Raw genomic sequence first — 23,203 nt, 5'->3', positions numbered from 1 at the left:
CAAATTTAAATGGAACCTCCTGTGTTCCAGTGTATACCCATTGCCCCTTGTCTTATCATTGGTTGTCACCAAGAAGAGCCTGGCTCCATCCTCATGACACTCGCCCTTTATATATTTATACACATTAATGAGGTCACCCCTCAGTCTCCTCTTCCCCAAGCTTAAGAGACCCAGTTCCCTCACTCTTTCCCCATAAGGGAGATGCTCCGCTCCCTTAATCATCTTTGTTGCCCTGCACTGAACTTTCTCCAGCAGTTCCCTGTCCTTCTTGAACTGAGAGGTCCAGAACTGGACACAATATTCCAGATGCGGTCTCACCAGGGCAGAGTAGAGGGGAAGGAGAACCTCTCTTGACCCAAAACTGAATGGACTTTCTCAGACCTTTTATCTGTTCCAGATTTTTTTAAAAAAAGGTTAAATGTGTATCACTCATCCTCCTCAACATGGGCAAAGGAATATTTTGTGAGCAATAGAACATTTTCTCACAACAGGAACTGTGCTTCCATGTGTCCTTTATGTCACTGCTCTATCCATACATGTTTCAGGCACACACACATAAATACAAAAATCTAATATGCTTTTCATTCTCTAGTTATGAAGCAGATCATGGCTCATAAAGCCTAATCATGAGATGAACCAATGCAGCATCTACAGAAAGAAAATGTTTCAATTAAAAACTCTGAGCCAGAAGTTGACTTCTAAGGTTGTTGTCCTGTAAAATGAATGGGGAAATTGTAGGAGTTAGGTGTAATTTGCCCTTGATAAACCTTGACTTTTTTTCACCAGTACACAGTAATTCAAGTTACTGACATGCATTAGAGACTGCTTTCCTCAGTCTCACAAGGTTTTGCCTCAAAATTTTAACCTTCTGTACCTACTCAAAGTAAAATTTTCTCATAGATTTCAGAAGTGGTGTACTTGGAGACCCTTTATAGTAGACAAATTTTTTTAAATTTTATTACAGCCGTGTATCTAGGTGCCCTGCAGCACAAATAAGCACAAGGTTTAAAAAAGCGAAGGACTAGGAAAGCAACACCGGAGAACCAGATCTTGCGTGATACTGGGTTGTTAGTGCTTAACAACAGGAGCTGAGCCAAAGCGTTCAGTGCAGAGCTAAGCACTTCATTACCATGACGATGTTCTTACTTAAGTTCATGCAAATTCAGGCAGGCCCATTCCCCACCCTTTTTTAATCTAAAAGCCATGACGGTGAAGGAAAATTTCCTCCACTGTCAGGGAACAACAACACCTCCTGGTTAATCTCTCTGGTACCTATGCATAACTTCTGTTCTCCCAGCTCTGCAGAGTCACACCCTCCCACTCCCTGCTATCACCCACAGACAGCAAAGCTAAACATCTCAGCCAAACTGGAAGAAAAAAAAAAAGCCTCCTCATGCTGGGAACTGTTATGGATTCTGGGCTTTCCTTCTGTTAAGTCAACACATGTTCAGCTCAGTAATAAAATTGCTCTCCAAGAACAGCTTTGGGAGCAGGGTTGCAAAAAAGCTACAGCTTACTACTCAGTTCTGGACTAACTTTGTTAATCAAGGAGAACGTGGTGTAGACAATGTTCTTCAAAAGTGCTTCATTTTGCTGGAGTAGTAGAGTGAATACAGCATAGCCTTGCTTTTACCTCTCCATTAACTCACTGTCCTTGATCAAAGACTACGCATACTGCGTATAAGCGGTTAAAGCTTATAATTTAAATTGTAAACCTCAATATTTAAATGGAACTGCATATGTGATCTTTGTCACCTCATTTTCATGAATGGAAAAGAATATTCTGACACCAAAATTACATACTTAATTCTGCCTCACCTTCTTCACTGACCTCCATCCCACACTGCCTTGGGTTTATTTCCTCATCCACCAACGGGTCAAAGTAATTTCTGCTGTATTCATTTCCTGTGGAAAGCACATGAAGTAAGGGTCAGCGATTATTAGAAGCACATGAACCAAAATGTTAATTTTGAAATCGACACCAGCAAGCAAAGGGGCATTTTTTGCTACTTTATAAGCTTAATTTTTTTAACAAGTCCTCTAAGCCTACTAGTACTGTAATTATCATCTCGTGAAAGGTCAGAAAAGGTAATTCTGGAAACAAGTGCACTTTATGTTACTTTTGCTCAGGAACTAATGAGAAAAAATCTCAAATTTAGATGATAGAAAGATAAGAATTTTACTTTAAAAAAAAAAAAAACTATCATCCCCACATTAGCCAAATTATTCTTGAAACACATTGTGCAAGTGAATTACCCGTGCTGCAGAGGAATTTGTGTTTCACAGCTGACCCCTCTAATTTCACCAGTTTTAAATTTCACCACTGAGGTTTCAACGTCTGGTGCATCTTTAATACTGTACTCAGCCACAAAAATGTTTAATTACAGAGGAGATACTAGAATACTGCCTCATTAATCTGAACAGCAATTATATTCAGTTGGGCTAGGTAACTAATCCAAGATTTTGATGGGATAAAACCACTCATTTTAGCACTTTCCATTTGCACAGTTAGTTTTATCTGCCCTTTAGAAACTAATCAAGTTTACAAAAAAATTCATTTGTTGAACTTATCAAGGAATAGTGCAGCATCTAGATGCCTGAAGGATTTCCCAGCAAAAGCCAGAAGAGTTTCTTTACACAAGGGGGGAGGGAGAGCTTTTTCCTCAAAGTATGTCCTTCTTTGAGCAAAAGTGCTACACACTATTAAAACCAACCTCACATTCACGAGGCTTGCAAACACAGTAAATGATTGGTAAACAGGGAAAAAGAAAAATAATTAAGTCCATAACAAATTTTAAAATTGCTTGAGTAGACACAGATATCTATCCTAGAAAATACATAGCAGCTAAATGTACAAGGGGGTTAATTCATCCAAGATACACTGTAGTAGTCTACAGTGTATTTGTTCTAGCATCAAAACTAATCCAAGCAGCAGCTCCTTTTCAGAGACTAAATGAAACTTTGATATGAAACTAGGTTTAATTTATATTTCTGGACTGGTACATTTTGACTGTCAGTCTCTCTTCCTTCAATGTAGTAAGTACAAGAACTGAAAATTTGCTTTACCTTGAGGTCTCAATAAAGAAAGAATAAATGAGTTTCATTTTTGTTACTTTATCTGTCAACAACTACTAGGCTGGTATGAATCTTGGCAGTATGTAATCAAAGTCTTATGTACTGCAATAACAGAGCCATTCTACCTTATTCACTGTAATTGTTTTTCTCTAGCACAAAGCACTGTGATGTTAAACGAACACCCCTTCACATGTTGGTAAAATAATTCACCCATGTGCTAAAAAAAGAAAATGATGATGCATTTCTTTATTCCATTATTTCATATATGTAAATGTAAATTGCTGGAAAGTATCTTGCAACCATACAAGCAATACTCAGCTAGTGCATAGGCTTTTTATACAGCCTTAATATCATGACAGCTTTTATTGAATTTTAATACCCTATGTTCTTTATCCTGTGGGTCTGGTGTGAAAATCTGAGAAGCAGGCTTTTGGGCAACTACTCTGGACAGAATAATAGGCTAATAGGAGGAAGTGTCATGTTATGTTTGAGTCCTTGAAGTATGGAAACCATTATTCAAAAAAAAGAGATACATTGACAAATACTGTTAAACAGCTTACTCTTTGGTCCTCTCTAAAAAAAGAACATCCTCTACCCTTCTTTGAGGAGTATGAGATATTTTGTCCAGGGCTTTGGCTCTGTCAAAACCACGCACAACTAGATACAGAAAGTTATGCATCATTAAAAAGAACCCAGTTTGATTTCTCCAGAGCAACGTACACACTTTAAAATCTGTATGGGTAGAATGAGTGTCAAATGCCAGAATCATCTCCTGATAGTGATTTTATAGGTAACAAGCCTTTTCAAACTGCATAACTCCACAGAAGACTTTAAGTGAAGCTTTCTGAAGAGTCAAAATCACTGCTAACCTTGGATTACTGCTCTTGCAGATTTTGGTGGATAGTTTTTTGTCACTCCCCCACCCCATTTTTTTTTTTTCTTTTCCTCCCTCAGCTCAACATACATCTTGAAAACTGGTGTGATCAGGAAGTCTGGGCTCTAAGCAGGTCCCAAGATTTGTTGGGAGCAAGAGGAGTTACCTTAGTTTTAAAATACAGAATTATCAATTTTAGTCAACATAACATACTGCCCAAGGCATTTTGCTAATAACATTTTATGAGTATGTGAACAGATTACTAATCATTTTACATTTGCTTTTGGAAATATTTGAAAGTGTATAACATGTAAATTAACAGTCCACTAAGGAATTCACATCATTCTGCTTCGTGATATAAACACAGTAAAGTAAATGTTAATATTGAGCTTGCTTGCAGGTATTTTCAACAGCAGTTTGGTGCTTTCAGTCAGCAAGTTATTTTGAATACCTGCTCCTACAAAGACTTGGTCCACTTCAGAAACCTGGGTCACTGCTTTGATCTAGAGGATCGCTCAAACTGATTAACTCAGTTTTAAACCCTATTCACCCCTCAGAATTGTGTTATGATATTTCACATGGAAAAAGCAATGGATAGTTCAGGAAATCAGAATTGAAGTGCAAAACCACACATTATCTATAAAGGCAAATAAAAAATGGAAAGAAGGGTGTTGGCACAACAGTGACGAGGTGGGAATTTGTACAGTTTAATTAAAGCAAGAGGAGTTGCTAATAAAATTCACATAATCCTTGGATGCAGCCCATGGGACTGCACATGTATTACTAGGACTGGATGAAACTCTAAGATAGATTTTAAGCTAAGATGTCTGTAGTCAATTATACAGCTTATGTCCTCAGTTACCACAGAATGGCATGACTAAGATACATTTCTACAATGTCTTCTATTCCACAAAGAGATCTGACAGCCCGTATCGATATCACCTCAAGGGCACAGAATGAAATTTGGATGGCAAGCAATTATTCCATTCATATTGTACTTTTGATCTAGGGGTTTAGTTTAATGAAAGAATAGACAAAACTCTGTTGGATTTGTTCAGTGCCTCATGACCAATGTAAAAATGAAGGAATTATTAATAACCAGGTTACTGATTACTAAAAGCTTGAATAAGCATTTACTGTTGCTTGTTTTCAGAATAGTGGTGAATCTCAGGGATAGAAGCAAAAATTTTGGCATGAACCGGCTTTCATTACAAGACAGAATGCAGAGAAAATTTGTCCTTTTCAGGCAGCAGTGTGGTCAACACGTCTCTACCAACGACTTGGTAGAACGTTACTGGGCATTATTAAGGCAACTCATAAAAGCTTTTTGTATTAGAATAAGACAGAGGAATATTGGAAAGATGAAATTCCAGTCTGAGACAACATCTTGACCCAAAGAACTTCTGAAAAATAGTGAAAAAAAAACAATGTAGTCCTTCTTTCCACACCACTGTCTTAAAGCACTGGTTTCAGCAGCAACTCCTGTTAATAAACATCACAGTACATACTCACTGTCTCCATTCAACAGATTTGAACTTATTTCCCTAGAGATACTCCTCATTTTACTTTGCAAATATGGCCCTTTGGGCAGTCAAAATGTAAAGTTCTGTGCTAGCATATTTCCTTGGTTCTTTATGAGAAGAATAAGCAACCGCAGGAGTCAAAGCAACATCTTGGGTTCGGACCTGAATCTGCTCTCACCTCAACTTGGCCAGCAAGAACTAAGTCTTGGCATCAGGAGGAAGGGGAGAGAAGAGTTCAAACTCCTGCATTACTCCTGCATTTCCCTCTGCTTCATTTATTCACCCTTCCTCAATACATAGTGGGTCTTGTGACTAGCACTTCTGCTCACCTGTTTGTATGATTCAGTACTTACATTGACAAAGCTTGTTATCTGCAAGTTGCTTCTTTGTAGATAACAGGCTTTTGCTTCTAATCGGCACTTTGGAAAAATGTCTCTGGAGTTATAAAAAAATAAGTAAAAACTACTAAAGCATAAGAGAGGAGAAAGAAGCCTGTCCCCTTAAAAAAAAAAAAAAAAAAAAAAAAAAAAGAAAAAAAAAATCCAATACTCACAAACTGTGGAAGCGAAGAAAAATAAAAATCAGCAACAAAAACTGCATAAACAGTGAGAGTTTCTGGAGAGTAAAAAACTGACTGGATTTCCAGTGAATTTATACATTCTTAGTTGATTTAAACAATTATTTAAAACTGGAAAATAACTTAGGAAAGTTTAAAAATATCACGAGAACATTTTGAGTTTTTATTCCAAAATTTTGTATTGCTAGATTTACTCACATTTAAAAGTTAGGAAGATGTTAAAAATAAAATGTCAGTTTTGAAGAACACAGTGAATTGATATATAATCCACAAAACAATGTTAATTCTGTGATTTCATTTTGGCAAGAAAAAAACAGGAATTTATTATGAGTTATACTTTTAGTTTAGATTTTTAATAGTCTTTACTGAACCATAACTGTTACCTTTAACTCAGCTCATGGCCATTACAAATACCTTTAATTAAATTTGTATAGGTTGATCTAGTTATGTACAGAAGCTGAATGCCTTAAGACATATTATTACTATTTCAGATTTACATCTAATGCCATCATCTATAGTATAAGCATAGATAAATATTACCAATATTATTTTAGATGTAGATCTAAAATAAGATTCCTTCTGAACATGAAGCTATTCCAGAATATCACCAAATATATGAGGACCTAGAGTGTCTTACATAGAGCTTCAAATTTTCATGAGTACTAGTCAGAATTCAATAAAAAATTATGTGTTAATGACATCCTAGAACTGAAGAGCATTAAGCGAGCAACTGGACAGTAGATATCTTGAAAACATAGCTTGTTAAATGCTACCATCACCAGGTGACTTCTGAATTTTTAAAAAGTTTTAAAGCTATCAGATGTCTTTTTCCTTATCCTCAGCAGAGACCGCAGGTAATGAGTAAACCACATAACTGCGTATTATGTTTATATTGCAAGCCTTGAATAAACTTGCTTGTCAGCTTTGACAGGACAGTGGCAGAGGGGCCATTCATGAGCCTGACTAGTACAGACCATGCTGTGCCTTCCCCAACGCTCAAACAATGATGTACCACACTCACAGCACCTACTTTTTTCCCCCACACTCCACTCCTGGAAGACTTATCACATTTCCTGCTGTTTGAGCAAAGGTACAGCGTGGGAACTGTTGGGTTTCTGTTGTTTGTTTTGTCTTGGTTTTTTCCTTGCAGGCAACAGAGAGCACTGCACCAAGGGACACCAGTGCAAGACCTGCTGCCTTTCCTGGGGAAATGCTGTTGGTCAAAGGCATGAGGAAAAGATTTACTGATGATGACAGAGTTCATTTAGGAACATTATTAGATAATGTAATACAGGTCAATGCGGAAAATGGTTACCAAGAACTCTCAGGCTGGTAGGTTCAGCTGGTGCCACACTATTCCAATGAGAGAACTTGCTGAATTTCAAGGGTCCAACAGCACTATTATGAAGCAAACAATTTCCAAGTGTAATCATTTAGCCTTAAAAATACATTTTCTGTCACCTCCTGAAAGAGTATTTCCCAATTATAAAATGCATCCATTCTTCACAATTCTTCTTCTCTTACCTTTCAGAAATTCAATTTTAGCACATTACTTAGATGAGTTGTACAGTATTCCTGTTCTTGAAATTGCATGCAATGGATCACGTTTTGCACACTACATTACACCTTGTGCCGTTCTGCTGATTTCAATTGGATTACACATTGTGTAATTCAACGCAAAATTACTTCCAATGACAACCCTTTTTATTCCTATGCATACATGGTGATACACCATGCCGTGCATACTGGGTTTGGCATTTCCATTTCAAGTCCCTGTTGGAATCAGAAAGTACAGAACCACATATGCAGAACTTGAATTATTAGATATAAACTTTGCCATTGTTTAAGAAAACAAGAGTACAGTTTTGATTCATATTTCTGGTCCCATTCTTTATCCAAAAAATTCTGTCCAACAGAAGTAGCCAGTGTTGCAAGCTCCCATTTCCTTCATGTGCAGCACAAACGTGAGTTTCCAACAGATGCCTGCTTTTCCCCTGTGTTCACTGTCTCTCCAGAGGGTACTTGGCAACTCTTTAGAATGAAATTAGACCCTGTTCAAAAGGCTTCAGCCTCCAGGTCTCTGTAAACAGACTGCACTTGCTGATATTTTTCTCAGCAAGTTGATATACCACACAGATCCTTCACAAAGCCCTATTTTTGCCTGTATATTCCCAGGTCAAGGTACTCACACAGTTACATGCTTAAGCAAGAAAGTGCTTGTATTGCCCTGTTGCAGTTGAACCACCTTTGGCAGTAACCATTCCTTAAGCAAAGTCTCCTCTCTACATTGGCTGTTGATGAGAAGCAGAACTGCTCTATTTTATAAGGGGATTTTCCCCATAGGATGCATATAGCCCTGTGTCAGATACATCTAACCTAGCTCTGCAGCTAGGAGGTGGTACCTCAGAGCACCACACAGAGATGCTAATTTGCTCCCAAAAGCAGTACAGCCACTTTAATGCCACATTGTACCTGGACTAATTAGAAGAATAGTTCCTAGTCTTCAATTAAAAGAGCTTTCTTTCCCTCCTTTTTCTTTTTTTCTTCTACCCCCTCAAATGTTGTTAATTTCTGTGGGCAAATGCATTGGAGCATGATAGGAGATGCTAACAGTGCCTGTTGCAGATAAAATGGTAGAATTAGCTAGAGTTTTTGATTTTAGGAGATAATCTAGTTTTGAAAAAAATATTTGTGTATTGGTGATGATGGGGGGCAGAGTGGTGGGGTGGAAATGAACACATCTTGTTATCTGGAGACAATTGTAACTTGGAGCATCAACATTTAGGGTCAGACTGCCTCTAACCTTTGTACAAGTGTGCAAGATACAGGAGAACACAATTAGCCTTTCATCTTCCATGCAAGAGCCATAGAGCATCACAGTCTCTGAAGGTGTTTATGCAACTGCCAGGTGCACTGCAGACCACGTAGTGGAAGGATGCTCAAAAAGCCCCTTGCCTGGATTCTGCAGCTTGCACACATGGTCGGCATCCCAGAAAGATTACAGCCTAATTTGTCAGAACAAATGCTGGAAGCCCTTTGCTGGGCAGAGAATTTAGAAAGTCAGCTGGAACATTAGGACACTTTAAAAAGTGCTTGGGGTTTAAACTCAAAAAAAAAAAAAAAAAAAAAAAAAAGAGAAAAGCCAATATTGGCTCACCTTGAGATCAGGTAGTTGACAATTGAGAAACTAGTAGACACAGGTTCCTGTCACTCTGGGTTTGGGTGATCTAACCCCAAGTATATTTCCTAGGGAAATTTGTCTATTAGACCTCTCATAGGGGTGGCCAACATAAAAATTCCTGGCAAATTCAATATTTGCTTAGGGAAGAAAGGCAAAAAAGTTGGTCAAACTTAGTCTAGAGGAAACTCCAAGTACGTTCAGAAACAAATAAATTGCAGTTTGGCAAAGACAAGGCCACTGCTAGATGACCTTAATTTCACAAGCAGTATGTGAAAGAAATGAATGTGATAGGAGCAATCAGCAGAGTCAGCATAGAATCAGAAGATAAAATAGGGCACAAGACACAGCCACCAATTAGCTGGCTAAAAAAATCAGGAGATCAATCTGAGTAAATAGTCAACCAGTTCGCCTGGGTCTCTAAAATATATAAAAGCAGTACCAAGTCTTCACCATATAAGAGCAATGATAGAAAGCATACAGCAGAAAGAGTTACTCAACGGCCTATTCCTGGACAGCGGTCTACTGATGATGACAACAAAATTTGGAATTTTGTTCATCATGGGAAATACAACAGTGTAAGACACCGAATAGCTTAAGAAACAGAGCATTAGACTAGGAACCAGAGGTTTTATTTTTATTTCCATCACAAGCCTTCAGGGTGACTGCAGATGAAGCCTCATGCTCTGCCTCAGTGTCCACACAAGCGAAGCACGCCGAAGCCTTGTGCTTTGAGTCACAAGAATAGTTTCCACCAATGTGGTTTGAAAAGTGGAAAAGCCTCTTAAAAATATACTGGAAAGATTTAATCAGTTTCTTGAAAACAATAATCAGTTCACAAAATCTCCTTTCCAGAAGACATTCTGTTATTTGAGGAAACAGAAAAGTCAATATAGTGTAAACATACCTGTGAATTAAGCTGTTTGGGGGCAGATGCAGACAAGTTGCAATATCATGAACCTCTGCACTGGCTATTTAGCCTCCAAGTGATGTGTGTTCTACAGAGCAGCCTCCCGTGCAGACATAGCTAAATTCCAGGAACAGGTTTTAAGGCTGTTTTGAACATGCAGCTGAGTGTTCACACTCCCTTCCTGATATCCTTATCATGAAGGTGTGTGAGAAGGCATCTCAAAAGTAGTTGGAGGTTTTACTAGAGGACACTTCCCTCCAGGAATTGCTGACAGAAGGACAGGCTGCGACACTGTTGCAAGATGGAGGAAGTGATAGCAACTCCTGCAGCTATTATTTGCTACCATATAAAGACACAGGTGATGGGTGAAAAGATAATGGACAGGCAATGTCATCTCCATGCCCTGCCTTCAAGTGTGTAGCTTGAAAATCAAGCCTGAGGTTTATATAGCATTTTCAACCTGTAATTTGCTAAATGCTGTGATTAAATAATTTTGCTTAAGGTTATAACTGCTTTTAAATTGTACAGTTTAAGAACAAGCATTACAATTGACAAATACCAGTAAGTATGATAACTGAACCTAAGCCTAGGTGTCTGAGAGCTGGAAGAGCACCCAGTGGTTGCACAGGGGATAAAACCCCAAACGGAAGAGTGTTTTATTAGCATCTGGAGGGACCTAAAGTATGTTTATTTTACCAGGGCTGTGCTGTTGTTCTTGGCAGGCATTTCCCTTAAGAAAGCTTGGCATGGAGTGGCAAAAGGACTGTCATTTTCCTGGCATAGCAAAGTTTGGGTTGATGAGTCATGTTGGCATGTGTAGGCACCCCCTCCTAGAGAAATAGCTTCCAGTGTAAAACAACAAACAAACAAAAAAACCTTCCATGTTAAAAGCTCTCTTGTGAACTGCATAGGGACTCCTGAGAGCTGAGGGGCAGGAGAACCAGCTGTGGAAGAGTTTCCCCTTTACTAGGGGACAGCTGTTGTTTTCAACACCATGTGTGTTTTTTGCTACAAGCTGAGGTGACAGCAGCTATGCGAAGTAGCTATGAACATGAAGTGGAGCAAAGCAAAGCAAGGCTTGAAGAACCAATCCCTTGGGCTCTGGTGGTCCTAAATCACGAGATTGCCCCATGAAGGAGTAAGCCACCTGTAGACCTAGTCTTCACTGAGAACTGTGAAATACGACTACTTATGTATTGATACCTTCATGTGACACTGCTTTTACCTGTGTAGTTAGCTTTTGTTCCATTCTATCTTTAATGAAGTATTGTTACACTTGGGAATGAGGAAAATGAGTTCATGAGTTGCTAGAAGGTTTATTTCAATTTTTTCACAGGTTTCAGGACAGACTTGAAGCTGTTGCTTTATTAGCAGCCCTTGATAAATTTGAACTAGCCCCTATGACTGCCAAAGAAGTCCTGACATAAGTTAGACTAATTTAACACAAGGTTGGACCAGATGATGTCTAGAGGTCTCTTCCAATCTAGACTTTTTTATGATGATATGAATGAATTACGTTTTGTTTTTTTTAATAGCTGCATGAATAAGAGGCAGAGGACAAGAATAACTGATTTTTTTGGTTAACTGGATGAACAGAAGGTCGAGGGGGGAAACAGAGTGTTGGGAAGCAAAATTTTCCAATTCTCAACAAGCTTTCCTCTCCCATTACAGAAACACTTACCAGTGTATCAAGTCATTGCATTCCAGGCAAAATATAACAATTTCTATTCCTTTCACAAAGATTATATTCAGTTAGGGTTTTTTTTTGAACAAAATGCTACTTAGGATGAAAAATCAAAATGTTTAAAAACACATTTCAGGCTTTAAAAAAAATGTGTTGTTTTCTTGAGGGAACTATTCATGAATTTCTGAAGAGACGACTGAAAGCATGGATAGTCTCCAGCGAGCCCAACTTCATTTTTTGCCAGATAGACTATTTCATTAAAAAACAATCAATCCCTTTGTCTGCTTAATCACTGTTCTGACAGGCTGCAAAGGAAAGACGAAGAATTCCTGCTCCATGCAGCACTGCACAGAGTCATATGAAGGCTAAATGGAAGGCCAAACCTAATTTTGCAAGAGGCCATTAGGAGCCATGGGTTCTCCAGTCCTGCAGGGATAGAATCTTAACACAACAAGGTCCAGCATTTCAAAAGCAAAAGTCTGAAGTTCTGCCCACCAGCCTGCACTCACTGATTTAAATACCCGGGCTGGCATGCAAGGGTACTCAGCGAGCAGCATCGCTGTTTGTGAGTTTAATGAGAAATGCTGAGTAATCAGGACTTTTCATATCCATACCAGTCATTTGGTACCTTGGTAGGTCACAGGCCTTGAACGTATATTTGCATTTTCATGGATGCATAGTCCACTTGAAGTTAAATGAGACCACACAGTCCAATAAGGTAAATTTTTTTAATGGGTATTTAGGGAAGATTTTGAGTCTGATTTCAGGCATTTTTGCTTTTATGTTAAGTCTTGGCCCAAAATTTTCCTCATTTAGCTCATAAGAGGCCTTTAAATTGTTTTCCTCACCTTCTTCCTCACTGGATTACTAAGTAAAAATAACCATTCAGCACAACAATCAGCAGTAATAATAATTCAAAATGGAATCATTAAATAACAGGTTAAAAGATATCAACACTCTGCAAAACAAAAACTGACATCAGTGAAGATCCTTATAGTTTGTTTGAATAAACCTAAATAATAAAAAGACTGCTTCCTGAGGCAGTGACTCTTTCGAGTGCTGCATCAAAGCTGAGCTTAAAAGCCAGAATCGCTCCCCTAGACAAGTCGAACAAACTGGCCTCTCTGCTCCAAGCATCTGAGCAACAGTGGCTGAAAAAAAATAATGAAAGACAAAGAAGAGGCAAGATAGTGATTGACTGAGGGCATACGGGAGACCTAAGGACAACAAACAGTCACCAAATCTGTAAGCTGTTTAACACTCCTCCATGTTCAACAGCCAGCAAGCGAGCAGCATCTGTGAGCTTGGACCGGCTGCGGTGCCTCTGAAACCAAACCTGACAGAAATTATGGGGAATCACTGCCACGAGAGCCTGATCCCCATGCCCCCCATCACAGGGAGTCACTGGAGCATGGAGACAGAGCCCAAGCCTCTTAATATTTAGGGAGCTGATGTTTTCAGCAGTATTTTGGGTTTCCCATCCAGTATTTGCAGGGGCGCCTGTTTGGACACGTCAGGATGGGAACGCCTGGCGCAGGCCCTGGAACACGCAGGTTGGATGGAGAATGCAACCGCTGTCACTGCGTTTGAGGCTAATCTGGTTTGATGTCTCACCTCTTGGTTCAGCATGGGCTTGCAGCCTGAGTTTTTGTTGGTGAGCTGCAAGGGTGCTATCTGGCTTGTCATGTCTAATAACTTCCTCTTCTGAAGGCTGATATGCTGAAAGATCTGTGCTGCTGATGTTAAAAGCTGGATTTTCAATGCCTTCTGTTGCTGCTCTCTCTTCTTTTACTATAGAAAACAAGAAGGTCATAAGAGCACATTATAGCAAAGTGTATTTCAATGACAAGCAGAAAATTCCTTCTAGTAATTCCTTTGCTGAAAGACTCAAGTGTATCGTCCTCAAATGTCGCCAAAACAGAATTAGGTTAAAATTAACTCTAAAAAAAAAAAAAAAAAAAAAAAGAATAAATGATTAAAATAATTACAAATTGCACCCTGACAAGCAAGAGCAAAATTTCGCCCACAGCCATTTGTCTGTAATTAGTTAATTAATCCTTACACAAATTATGAGCAATAACTCATCAAGCAAGGCTCACCCATCAGAAATTCAGCCGACTTGGATTTCTTCTGCTTAGTTTGCTTCAGAGCCTTCTGCTGGAACTTCTGGAGGGAAATTGTTAAATGAATAAATTAGCTAAAGAACGAAGATCATCCTTTATGATCCACAACTAACACAGTATTTTAAATATGGGATGGCATTGAAATGTCATTTAATTTACATCTCTGCTAAAGGGGTCAAACACTAATTGAACAACAGAAGTGGAAGAATTAAATAAAATAGGAAAAGAAAAGTTAAAACAAATGCCAAATGAAGGTCACATTAAAATACTTTGTTTTTTTCCCAGTTTTAATTAATGCAAAGAAACCTCAACAAATGAAGATCATTATAAGACTTGTCTTTACAGCATGCATTCAGCAGCAACTGTTTTATTCCACTTGCAGAAATGCAGCACTTCATTTAGAAAAGTTTGGTTATGCAGCATATTTATAGGCAGACTTTCCTGACATCCCCCACTCTCTTATTTTCTAGGTACACTTACAATACCAGTGTATTCGTTCATCACAGAGTAGCTAAAAATGAATGAGCTCTACCCTTTGTACAAGGCAATAAAATAAAAATAACCCCAAAACAATTTACAAGTAGACGTCACAAAAGAGAGATCACAGACCAGGGGAGAGGGGAAGCAGGACTCGTTACAGCAACGAGAAGTTCATTTAAAATCAGAGAGTTGCCAACAACGGTTACAGTGAAAACAAAGGGCAGGACATCTTGGAGGACCTAATCTCGGACAAGTTCCATGTTAATTCCCATCGGGAAGAAAGGCACAAAAAAATATATGGTCAAGTTACTACAATAAGGAAGGCCCAAGTGCTAAACCAAGTGCATTGTATACTACCTTGAGCAGCACTAGCAAGAGAGTCAGATGCGGGTTAGTGTGTGGCTACAGACCCTTAGAACAGATAGTAACACCCAAAGATTAACTAAAACAAAGCACATCCGGGAGTATTAACCAAAGCCAAAACCAAAGTAAGAAAACAGTTCAGACACATTTATTTTCAAACATCACATTGCAGTTTCTGAAAACAGCACTGTTGTTTTTCAAGCCAGCTGCTTAATTGTCCAGTGACAAAGACCACTCCTGGCAACATAGCTCCTGGAAACTATCGATACAAAAGGATTAATTACAAAAATAATTGAAATATTGCAATTTTTACAGCATCCATCTTTCCCATTTGATTGTGGGTGTCAATTTCCAGTAAAAAGAAACAGTGCTTTCAGCAGACACAATCAATGAATCCGTCAAAAATAACTGAACCATGCTGCTGACAGATTAATATAGGTATTAATATCCTCATAGATAGACATATATATGCACACATGCATATATGTTCTTTTCGAAGACTTCTTCTAAATTAACACTATTACCCTACTAAAAGACAAATGACCAGACACGTTCTGAGAGCTACAGTAAATAAATACTATCACAGAAACAATTCCTACAAGCCAGATGCAGCACAACTGAAGTTAATGATAATTTTGACAGGAGTTCAAGAGGTTCAAAAATTCACCCTACTGCTTTTGATTTTTTCACATCTGAAAAATCTTTCAAAAATGTATATTTGCTCTGTTAGTGCCTTCAGAATTGTATCTCTTTTACAATATTAAAGCATTGCTGCATTCCTGCATACCATAAAATTTTGAGTCTGTTTTCAAGATTCTAGCAGCATTTTTAACACTGCCGTGTGATAACTATACTTATTATGCTGCATCTATTCACCACACAAAACCTTAAACTTTTTGTTAACAGCTAAAGAAAACAACAACTAGACAAAAATTCTGGGACAAGTTTTGAACTGCTGTAAATCAGCATACGTCTGCAACTTTGATGGAATTAAGATGATTCTCATTACATTCTATGTATTCCTTCTGCATGTTGGATTTTCGTAGCAAATCCAATTGCAGGCTACATTGGTCATAGTCAACTCTTCAGTTGTTGCAATCTGTAAAACGCAAGAAGAAAAAAAAAAGCATTCCTCCTCCTCCATATCTAACAATGGTACACAGTGGGTCATGATGTTTTGGAGTGGGGTTCTGTGTGTGTTTTGGCTTGTTTTCTTTGTGTTTGGGGGTTTAATTTTTTTGGTTGATTGGTTGGTTTTGTTTGTTTGTTTATTTGTTTTTTTCTAAAATGTTTCTGTTGGGGTTTGTCCTGGTTTTGTTTGTTTGGGGTTTTTTGTGTTCCATTTTTTTGTTTATTGTTTTTCTTTTTCACTGGGGTTGTTGGGCAGGATTTTTATAAGCATTCAGTGTAGTTAGCAGCAAATTTTGCAGGGTTTTTTTTCAGAGACACAATAGACTGCATTCTTTGGCTTTTCACTCAAATGCAAATTAGTATTTTTAAGTAGTTGATGTAACAGGCTTGTGACACCTACAAAGAACTTCAAAACAAATTATGGCCTTTTTCCTTAATGTGATCAAGTTTTTAAAAGGTGTTTTCATTATTTCATATTTTTAGAATGAAAGCAACACCTGATTTTCAACAGCAGAGAGGAATTCCGCCAGGATCACTGCTCAACATAACTGAATAACAGACTATTTTGGTGGTTGCCTTTGTGTAATCAACACATGTTCTTGTCACTTTGTGCTTCAGAGGAAACTAGAAGATATTTTCCTTTCATACCTATCTCCAGCCAATTTCCTCATCCTTCTGTCTTTTACACATGAGCACTTTTAAGTAGTGTAAATTACACTCTTGCCCCCCAACTCGTCGTTTTAGGTTTTCCTCCCCAGCACTCTTACCCTTCTGATACTTTGCCTTCTCATCAGAAATTAGGCAGGAAATTATCCAGTGGCATTTTATATTCATTTTTATCATTAGTCACTACTAGTTAATGTATAGATTTATGCAATTTTATGTCTAAAGCAATTGTTCTTTAATCACTTCACATGTATCTGCAAAACTTAGGTTTCCAATAGCAAATTAAATAAAACTCTTTCAGTGACCACTTGCCGTATTTTCAGGCAAAGTCCAGTTGTGTGAACATACCTAGACGAATGCACATTTGTACAGAAAGCCACCATTCTAATTGTAGAACACTATCCAAAAATAAACACAAAAAAAACATTCCTACAAAAAAGCGAAGTTACACGGCTTGAGGCCAGAGCTTCAAGTGATACAAAGACTGTGCTAGTTTACACCTGCAGTGGAGGCAATCCGGCTTGCATCCATAAAAATACACATCAGACCTGTCTAACCACAATCAGAACAGAGAAGGGGGATGTCCTTTGCTTGCAAAGTTTAAAGGGTGATGCTGCTGCTGATAGCAATTTATCCTATTTCAAAGCTCCACCACAGCTGATGAAAAACAAAGTCTTGACTTTTAACTTTGTTTTTTTAAAAAATGCCTTTTTACCTTTAGTGTGCTGCATTACAGCAAAAACAAGTGGAGTTACAAGTGTCTGAGCACAGAACAGCCTAATCACCATGTCACTCAAAAAGTGACCTAAACCTTTAAATGCTTTTTGCATGCCATCGTCATTAAAACGCACCCACCGCCTGCTCTTCGATACCAATTGAAACAAAGGAAAACCAGGAGCATCAGAACCCGCCGTCCTCGGGTCTGCAGGAGAGCAGCGAGCACCACAACAGCAGCAGCAGCAGCAGCAACAGCGAGGGAAAAAACCCTCATTTATAACCAGTGACAACTAAAACCTATGAAGTTTTTAAAAGAATGTGATTGTTGTCAAAAGGAATTGGGTACAACAATGCTGCGTTCAGCTCTGGTTCCACTCAAAGCCGTGGCTGAGGGGCTCTGGGAAAGCTGCTGGAAGGCTGGTGGGCACAGACCAGCAAGAAAGTGAATTTTGCATACTGTACGGATCATCGCTCAGTTCAGGGCAGTCATATTGAATCTGTGATCAACCAATTGTGCTTCATGAAACCGTCAGCCCTCATTTATGTCTAGCTGTTTTCTTCTGTCCTGCTGTAAACAAGCTCTGCTCTGAGCTGTCTCCCTACCCTTATCTGCTTACGAAGATCACACAGACAGACCTCATCAGCAGCCTTAGAGTTAAAGTTAAAGTTACTGCTTCCAGACAGCAGTCCCCATGCAAGCTGGAAGTCAAAAAGAAGAGCAACTTTGGAATGACAGAGTTTTAGTTCCTTTTAGGAAATGCGTACCTTAGATTCATACACGTACTGGCATGTTATGTCTCTTTCATGAAATTAAATTAGGTGTTCCTAATATGAACAACTGTTTCTAACATCAGCAAACTAGCTCAGCAGATTCATCCATGGTTTTGTTTGTGGGTTGGTTGTGTTGTTGGTTTTTTTGGTTGTTGTTGTTGGTTTGTGGGTTGCTTTTGCCTTTTTTTTTTTTGGGGGGGGGGGGGTGTTTTTTTGTTGTTTTTTGTTTTTTTCTCCTTTAGGACCTTGTTTGAATACAGCCAAAAGAGAAGTAGCTGGAAATATTGTTACTCTGGTAGGGCTCCAAGAACCTAATAGTGCCTGAATTGCTCTAAGGAGTGTAATGATGGTAAACAGGAACAGGTATGTTGGCTTCTGTTCTCATTCACTTCAGCAAGAACATTAGCCTTTCAACATAAAGCAGAGCACAGTTTTCAAAGAAGAATCCTCTCGCATAAAAAGGGAGCCTTACTAAAGACGTATTCCTCTGTGAACACACACAGAGAAGTGCATTAGTTGGTATTTACAGCCTTTAATTCTTGCAACCAGCTGCTAAGTCCCTGTTAAAGCTTTCCTGTATGCAGCTGGAACCTTTTCACTTCTCCTAGCCTATTACTTTGTCTATTTAAGGGATAGCAGCCAAAGAGAAATAGCTTGTAATTTGCACCTGTCTGCTTTAAGCACTCCATGCTAGATTTTGCAGAGAGCAAACTCTTCATTGCTAATGAGAATGACACTTAGTAGGGTCAAACATATTTTTTAGCTGACTCTGCAGCAATTAATAAATAAATAAATACGCACTTCATTTAAGCCTGTTCTACCTAGAGAATGAGACTAAAGGAAAAGCCTTGACAGAAAAGAGCAGCTCAGTGTGTAGGTGGAAGTTATAACCCCATGTGTCTGGTCTAATATAATACTGGGCACAGCTAGGCACGATTGAACCTGTACACTGCCCACGCAGCAGAGCTTTTGCCTCTTCCCCTATAAAAGTCAGAATTGTTTCAGAAAATGACCATGTGCAAAGAATCCTTCTGAATTTCTACATACTGGTCTGCCTTTTAAGGTCCCATGGTAAGCTTTGCTACCTACAGAGTCTGGCTTATGAGAATTAAAAAGAAATGCATGCTTCATCCCTGATCCAGAGGTGTGCGAGCGTTGCCATGCAGAGACACGCTAGCTGGAGTGGAAAGCAGTGAAGGTGTACCTCAAGCAAATAACCCACTTGTGATCTTTCAGCCTTACATAAACTACCTTAGCATGGTTCTTTCTTGCTAGAAAACAAGCATGGCACTTTCAGTCAACCTATGTATCATTTACGATTGCATCAAAAGTAAAAACAGTTTCACCAGCATATTAGTGTAGGTACCAAGAAGTAGACTTTCTTGCTTACTCTTAAGACAGAAAAGACTTCAAAAACCTCAGTCTACAGAGCTGATGACAAGAACAAAAGTTCTGGGGAAAAAAGTGGAAGGGAAATAAAACAAAGGAAAACATACAATTTATTAAAGAAAACATTGGTGCTGCATTTTGATTTCATAAATTGTCCCCATTTGTACTTCCTGTTTAAACAATAACTAACATGATGGTGGGTTAAATGAAGTTGAGATTGTCACAAACATGGCCTCACTAGTAATTAATGTAGTTTAATATGGTTGTTGGCACACATCTCACATGGCAGATAATGTTCCAACATGTCACTGATAGGACCTTTCAGCACAGCTTTAGGAGATCTACCAGGCATTGCCGAGGTTGGTTAGGTCAAAGGGTTGAACCATGTGTAATTCAGAACAGAGAAGGTCCCACGGTCACTCCACAAAAACAATTACACTACTTATTTCACTCCATCCCTTGCCCGAAATTCACAAGCCTCACAGTTTCAGCGCAGTCAATCTCTCTCTGCCCTGGGGCTATGAGCCACATGAAAATATGTGGTGCTGTGTTTATAAATCTAATCAAAAATAGAAACAGTAGACAAGCACAATGAGGTCCAACTATGGATCATGGGAATTCTCTAAATTCTGAAGGCACTTTTGTTTAACTTCTGTGGGCCTTCTCTTACCATTACATTGTCTGCTACTCTCGTTAATCATCCCCTTGACTTGTCAATGGTATAAAGGAGCCTACACGTCTGCTAACTCCCCTCCCATCACACTACAAATAATATTATGAAATAGCAACGCTAGGAACAGTCCCTTTAATTTTTCTGTTTTAGAGTGTGGTTTTTCTTCACTTACCTCTTTCTCCATGCCACCCTGCCCTTTCTCAGGCCTGCAGCAGAAAACACTTCCTCCTGCAACAAAGGAGAGAGAGCACATCTGAATTTTCAGTCTGTACGCAGTCATTAATATCATTAGGTTTAACACACAGACTTACAGAGCACCAGCCTAGAAATCTGCCAGGATGTGGGGTCTTTTTCTGCTGCAGATCCTGCCTTGCCAAAGAGTAAAGGGAGAATATAGGGCTGGTCCTTCACTTCATCTTTTTGAAAACAACTTTGTGTCAGATCACATTGAATAAACAAACAAACAAACAAAACACCAAAAAACAAGAAAAACATAGTTTAAGTTCAAATGGAGTAACACCAAAGATGTAGCTTTGAGTGGAAGTAGTCCAGAAGTAGATAATTTCTACCACAGGTAGAAAAACTACTAAAATAACAGAGTTTGCTGGGGAATATCCTGAACCTGAAGATTACAATACTGAAGCTGCCGGGCTCAGCAGTGCTCCTGTGGTCAAGCATTCAGGTGACACCCATTTGTGCCTCGCTCCCTGTGCTGGGATTTCCATTAGAAGAATGAAAAGTATTCTCTACTCTAAGGTTATAACCATTAAGCAAACATACAATAATTTTGCACGGTATATATCACATCAGCAAAAAATGCCTCAATTTTATACCAGCAACTTTTTTCTCTGTGAGAAAAAAATTTATTAATTCAAAAAGGCTAGACAGGTTGCCCCTCTGCTCACTGAAATCAGTGGCAAAACTCAAACTAACTCTGCAGTTGCAGGACGTGAACTGCAATGAATAGCAAGCCTCTTCCTTTGCCAGTTTTTCCCTTATTCATTTATATAAACACACATTTTTCGGAACCTGAAAACAAAACAAGACTTCGAACAATTAAAAATATCCCTTCAGAGTCTCTCAGAAGCTTTAACTGACCTTCTGGGTCAGGAGATGCCCTGTACAAAGTACATGTTTGGTCTCAGTTGAGGAAATCCTCTCTCCTGAGGGCAGCAGGCAAAGAAGTGCTTAATTCTAAGTACACACTTACATTTAATTGAAATCACTACAATGGACAGTGGACGGAGCCAGAAATTCTCTGCAGAAAAAGGCTGCATTGTCACTTTGATTGCTCAGTAATGAATGAAAGGCTGAGCTTTTGCCCAGGCTTTGCTGATGCTGAGAGTCTGCTGACCTTTGCCATAGCCCCTCGATTTCTATGCCCTCCTTGAGGTGTCAAGGCCACTGCAGCAATGCCAGGGGCTGTGATTCCAGCAACTCCTGCTCTTCCTGTGGCCAACCCTGCCCAAACAGCCCCTGTGCCATAGCCCACTGCTGTTGCAGAAACCATGCTAAAAATTGTTTCCTCTGTAGTGCTCTGCGACATTGAAAATAAAGCTCCACTGAGACCATACAGGTAGGCTAAGGTCGTGTATCTAAGTCATCATTATGTCTCAGAAAACAACACCAGAGTCCCACTTCCAAAATCCAGGATGGGTTTCCAGGCCAAGGAAGTACTTGCATCACTTTTCCAGCTGCTGTTCTAATCTGACTGCATGTCCACTGAATGCAGCAGGTAACTAGTTTTAAGTCCAATGGCATTGCACATTCCTTGTTATGGCTCAAACAGGAGCAACATAAACCAAGAACCTGAAAGAACCAAAGAGAATAAAAGCTTGAAATGACTCCCCACCTTTTCAAGATAGAATCACAAGAAGCTGCCAGCAGACAGAACTGACTAAGATGTAAACTCAACATTTCGCTCCATGGTCAACATCTGCTCATTGATGAGAAGCAACAAGGACTTTCAAATCCACAGTAGTCCCAGGAATCCAAACATCAGTGGGAAGACTTGCAGTCTCATCTTAAAGAATGTGATAGACCAAATTAGGAATGCAAAGGCAAAGATATATAAACTATGAGTTCAGAGGAGACATTGATAACATTAGTGCCTTAACAGTGATTTTCTTAGAGTTCAGGAACTTCCCTTTATTTGTGTTTGATGGGGAATTTTCACAGAACCACAGAATGACTGGGGTTGAAAGGGATCTCTGGAGATCATCTAGTCCAACCCACCTGCTAAAGCAGGTTCCCCAGAGCAGATCACACAGGAATGTGTCCAGGTGGGTCTTGAATATCTCCAGAACAGGAAGACTCCACAACCTTTCTGGGTAGCCTGTTATTGTTTGTTAGGGTGTGGAACAACTTTGTTGTTTTTTTTAAATGAAGGTGCTAGATATTACTTTTCATTTTTTTCTTTTTAATACTAATCAGGCAACACTTTCAGTGCTGTATTAACTAGTGTTGACTATGGCCTTACTTAATCTTACCAGTCTCTTTTCTTTAGCTGGATAACTGCTGAATCATTAGCATTAAACTGGCTTGCAGTCCTGAAAGCACAGCAAAAGGAAAGTACATGATTTTTCCATCAATCAAAAAAGCAACAAAAAATATTCAAATCCCATCAGATATTTTATTTTATACCCAGTTGACATAATGTTTTTTATGGTTTACTGGTGGACTTCAGTTATTTTTAAGTACATTTGTAGTAAAATGACAAATAGAACAACCACTTAGAAGTTCTTAAACTGGATACTTCCACTTTTTTGTTGTTTTTTTTTCCCCCAATTGTGCTATTTTTTCCATAAGAGGAATAACTAAGGAAGCTACATCAATTTTGCAACATAACTCGGTAACTTCTTTCTATAACAAAAACAATCTCTTTTTAAGACAAAGATGAAGAAATTAAATAGAGAGAGATGCAAAAAAAAATTACTCTTACAGCACCACAACTGTATTGATGTGCCCCTGTTCTCTCCTGGAAGAGATCAAAAAAGAAAAACAAACCCTCCCACTGGAGCAGGCTGAGGTACCTCTTTCTCACACTAGTTGATACCACATGTTATATCA

General features: G+C 38.9%; 1 protein-coding gene across 1 annotated transcript in view; it reads right to left on the bottom strand.

Moving 5' to 3' along the window:
* The window catches only part of LOC135578605 (orofacial cleft 1 candidate gene 1 protein homolog), a 44,292-nt gene extending 22,203 nt beyond the window's left edge, over window positions 1–22,089 (bottom strand). Inside the window, exons 1-5 of the mRNA XM_065053399.1 lie at window positions 21,987–22,089; window positions 20,307–20,362; window positions 13,921–13,987; window positions 13,436–13,612; window positions 1,819–1,905 (exon numbers count right to left, since the gene is read on the bottom strand). Coding sequence (XP_064909471.1) covers window positions 1,819–1,905; window positions 13,436–13,612; window positions 13,921–13,987; window positions 20,307–20,318 — 343 coding nt within the window. The 5' untranslated portion in view covers window positions 20,319–20,362; window positions 21,987–22,089. The remainder of the gene's footprint in view (window positions 1–1,818; window positions 1,906–13,435; window positions 13,613–13,920; window positions 13,988–20,306; window positions 20,363–21,986) is intronic.
* Between the last annotated feature and the right edge of the window lie 1,114 nt (window positions 22,090–23,203).

Source organism: Columba livia, chromosome 2, assembly GCF_036013475.1.
Source record: "Columba livia isolate bColLiv1 breed racing homer chromosome 2, bColLiv1.pat.W.v2, whole genome shotgun sequence".
NCBI lineage: Eukaryota > Metazoa > Chordata > Aves > Columbiformes > Columbidae > Columba > Columba livia.
The sequence above is the reverse complement of the archived record's forward strand: the minus strand, read 5'-3'. Positions and strand labels throughout refer to the sequence as shown.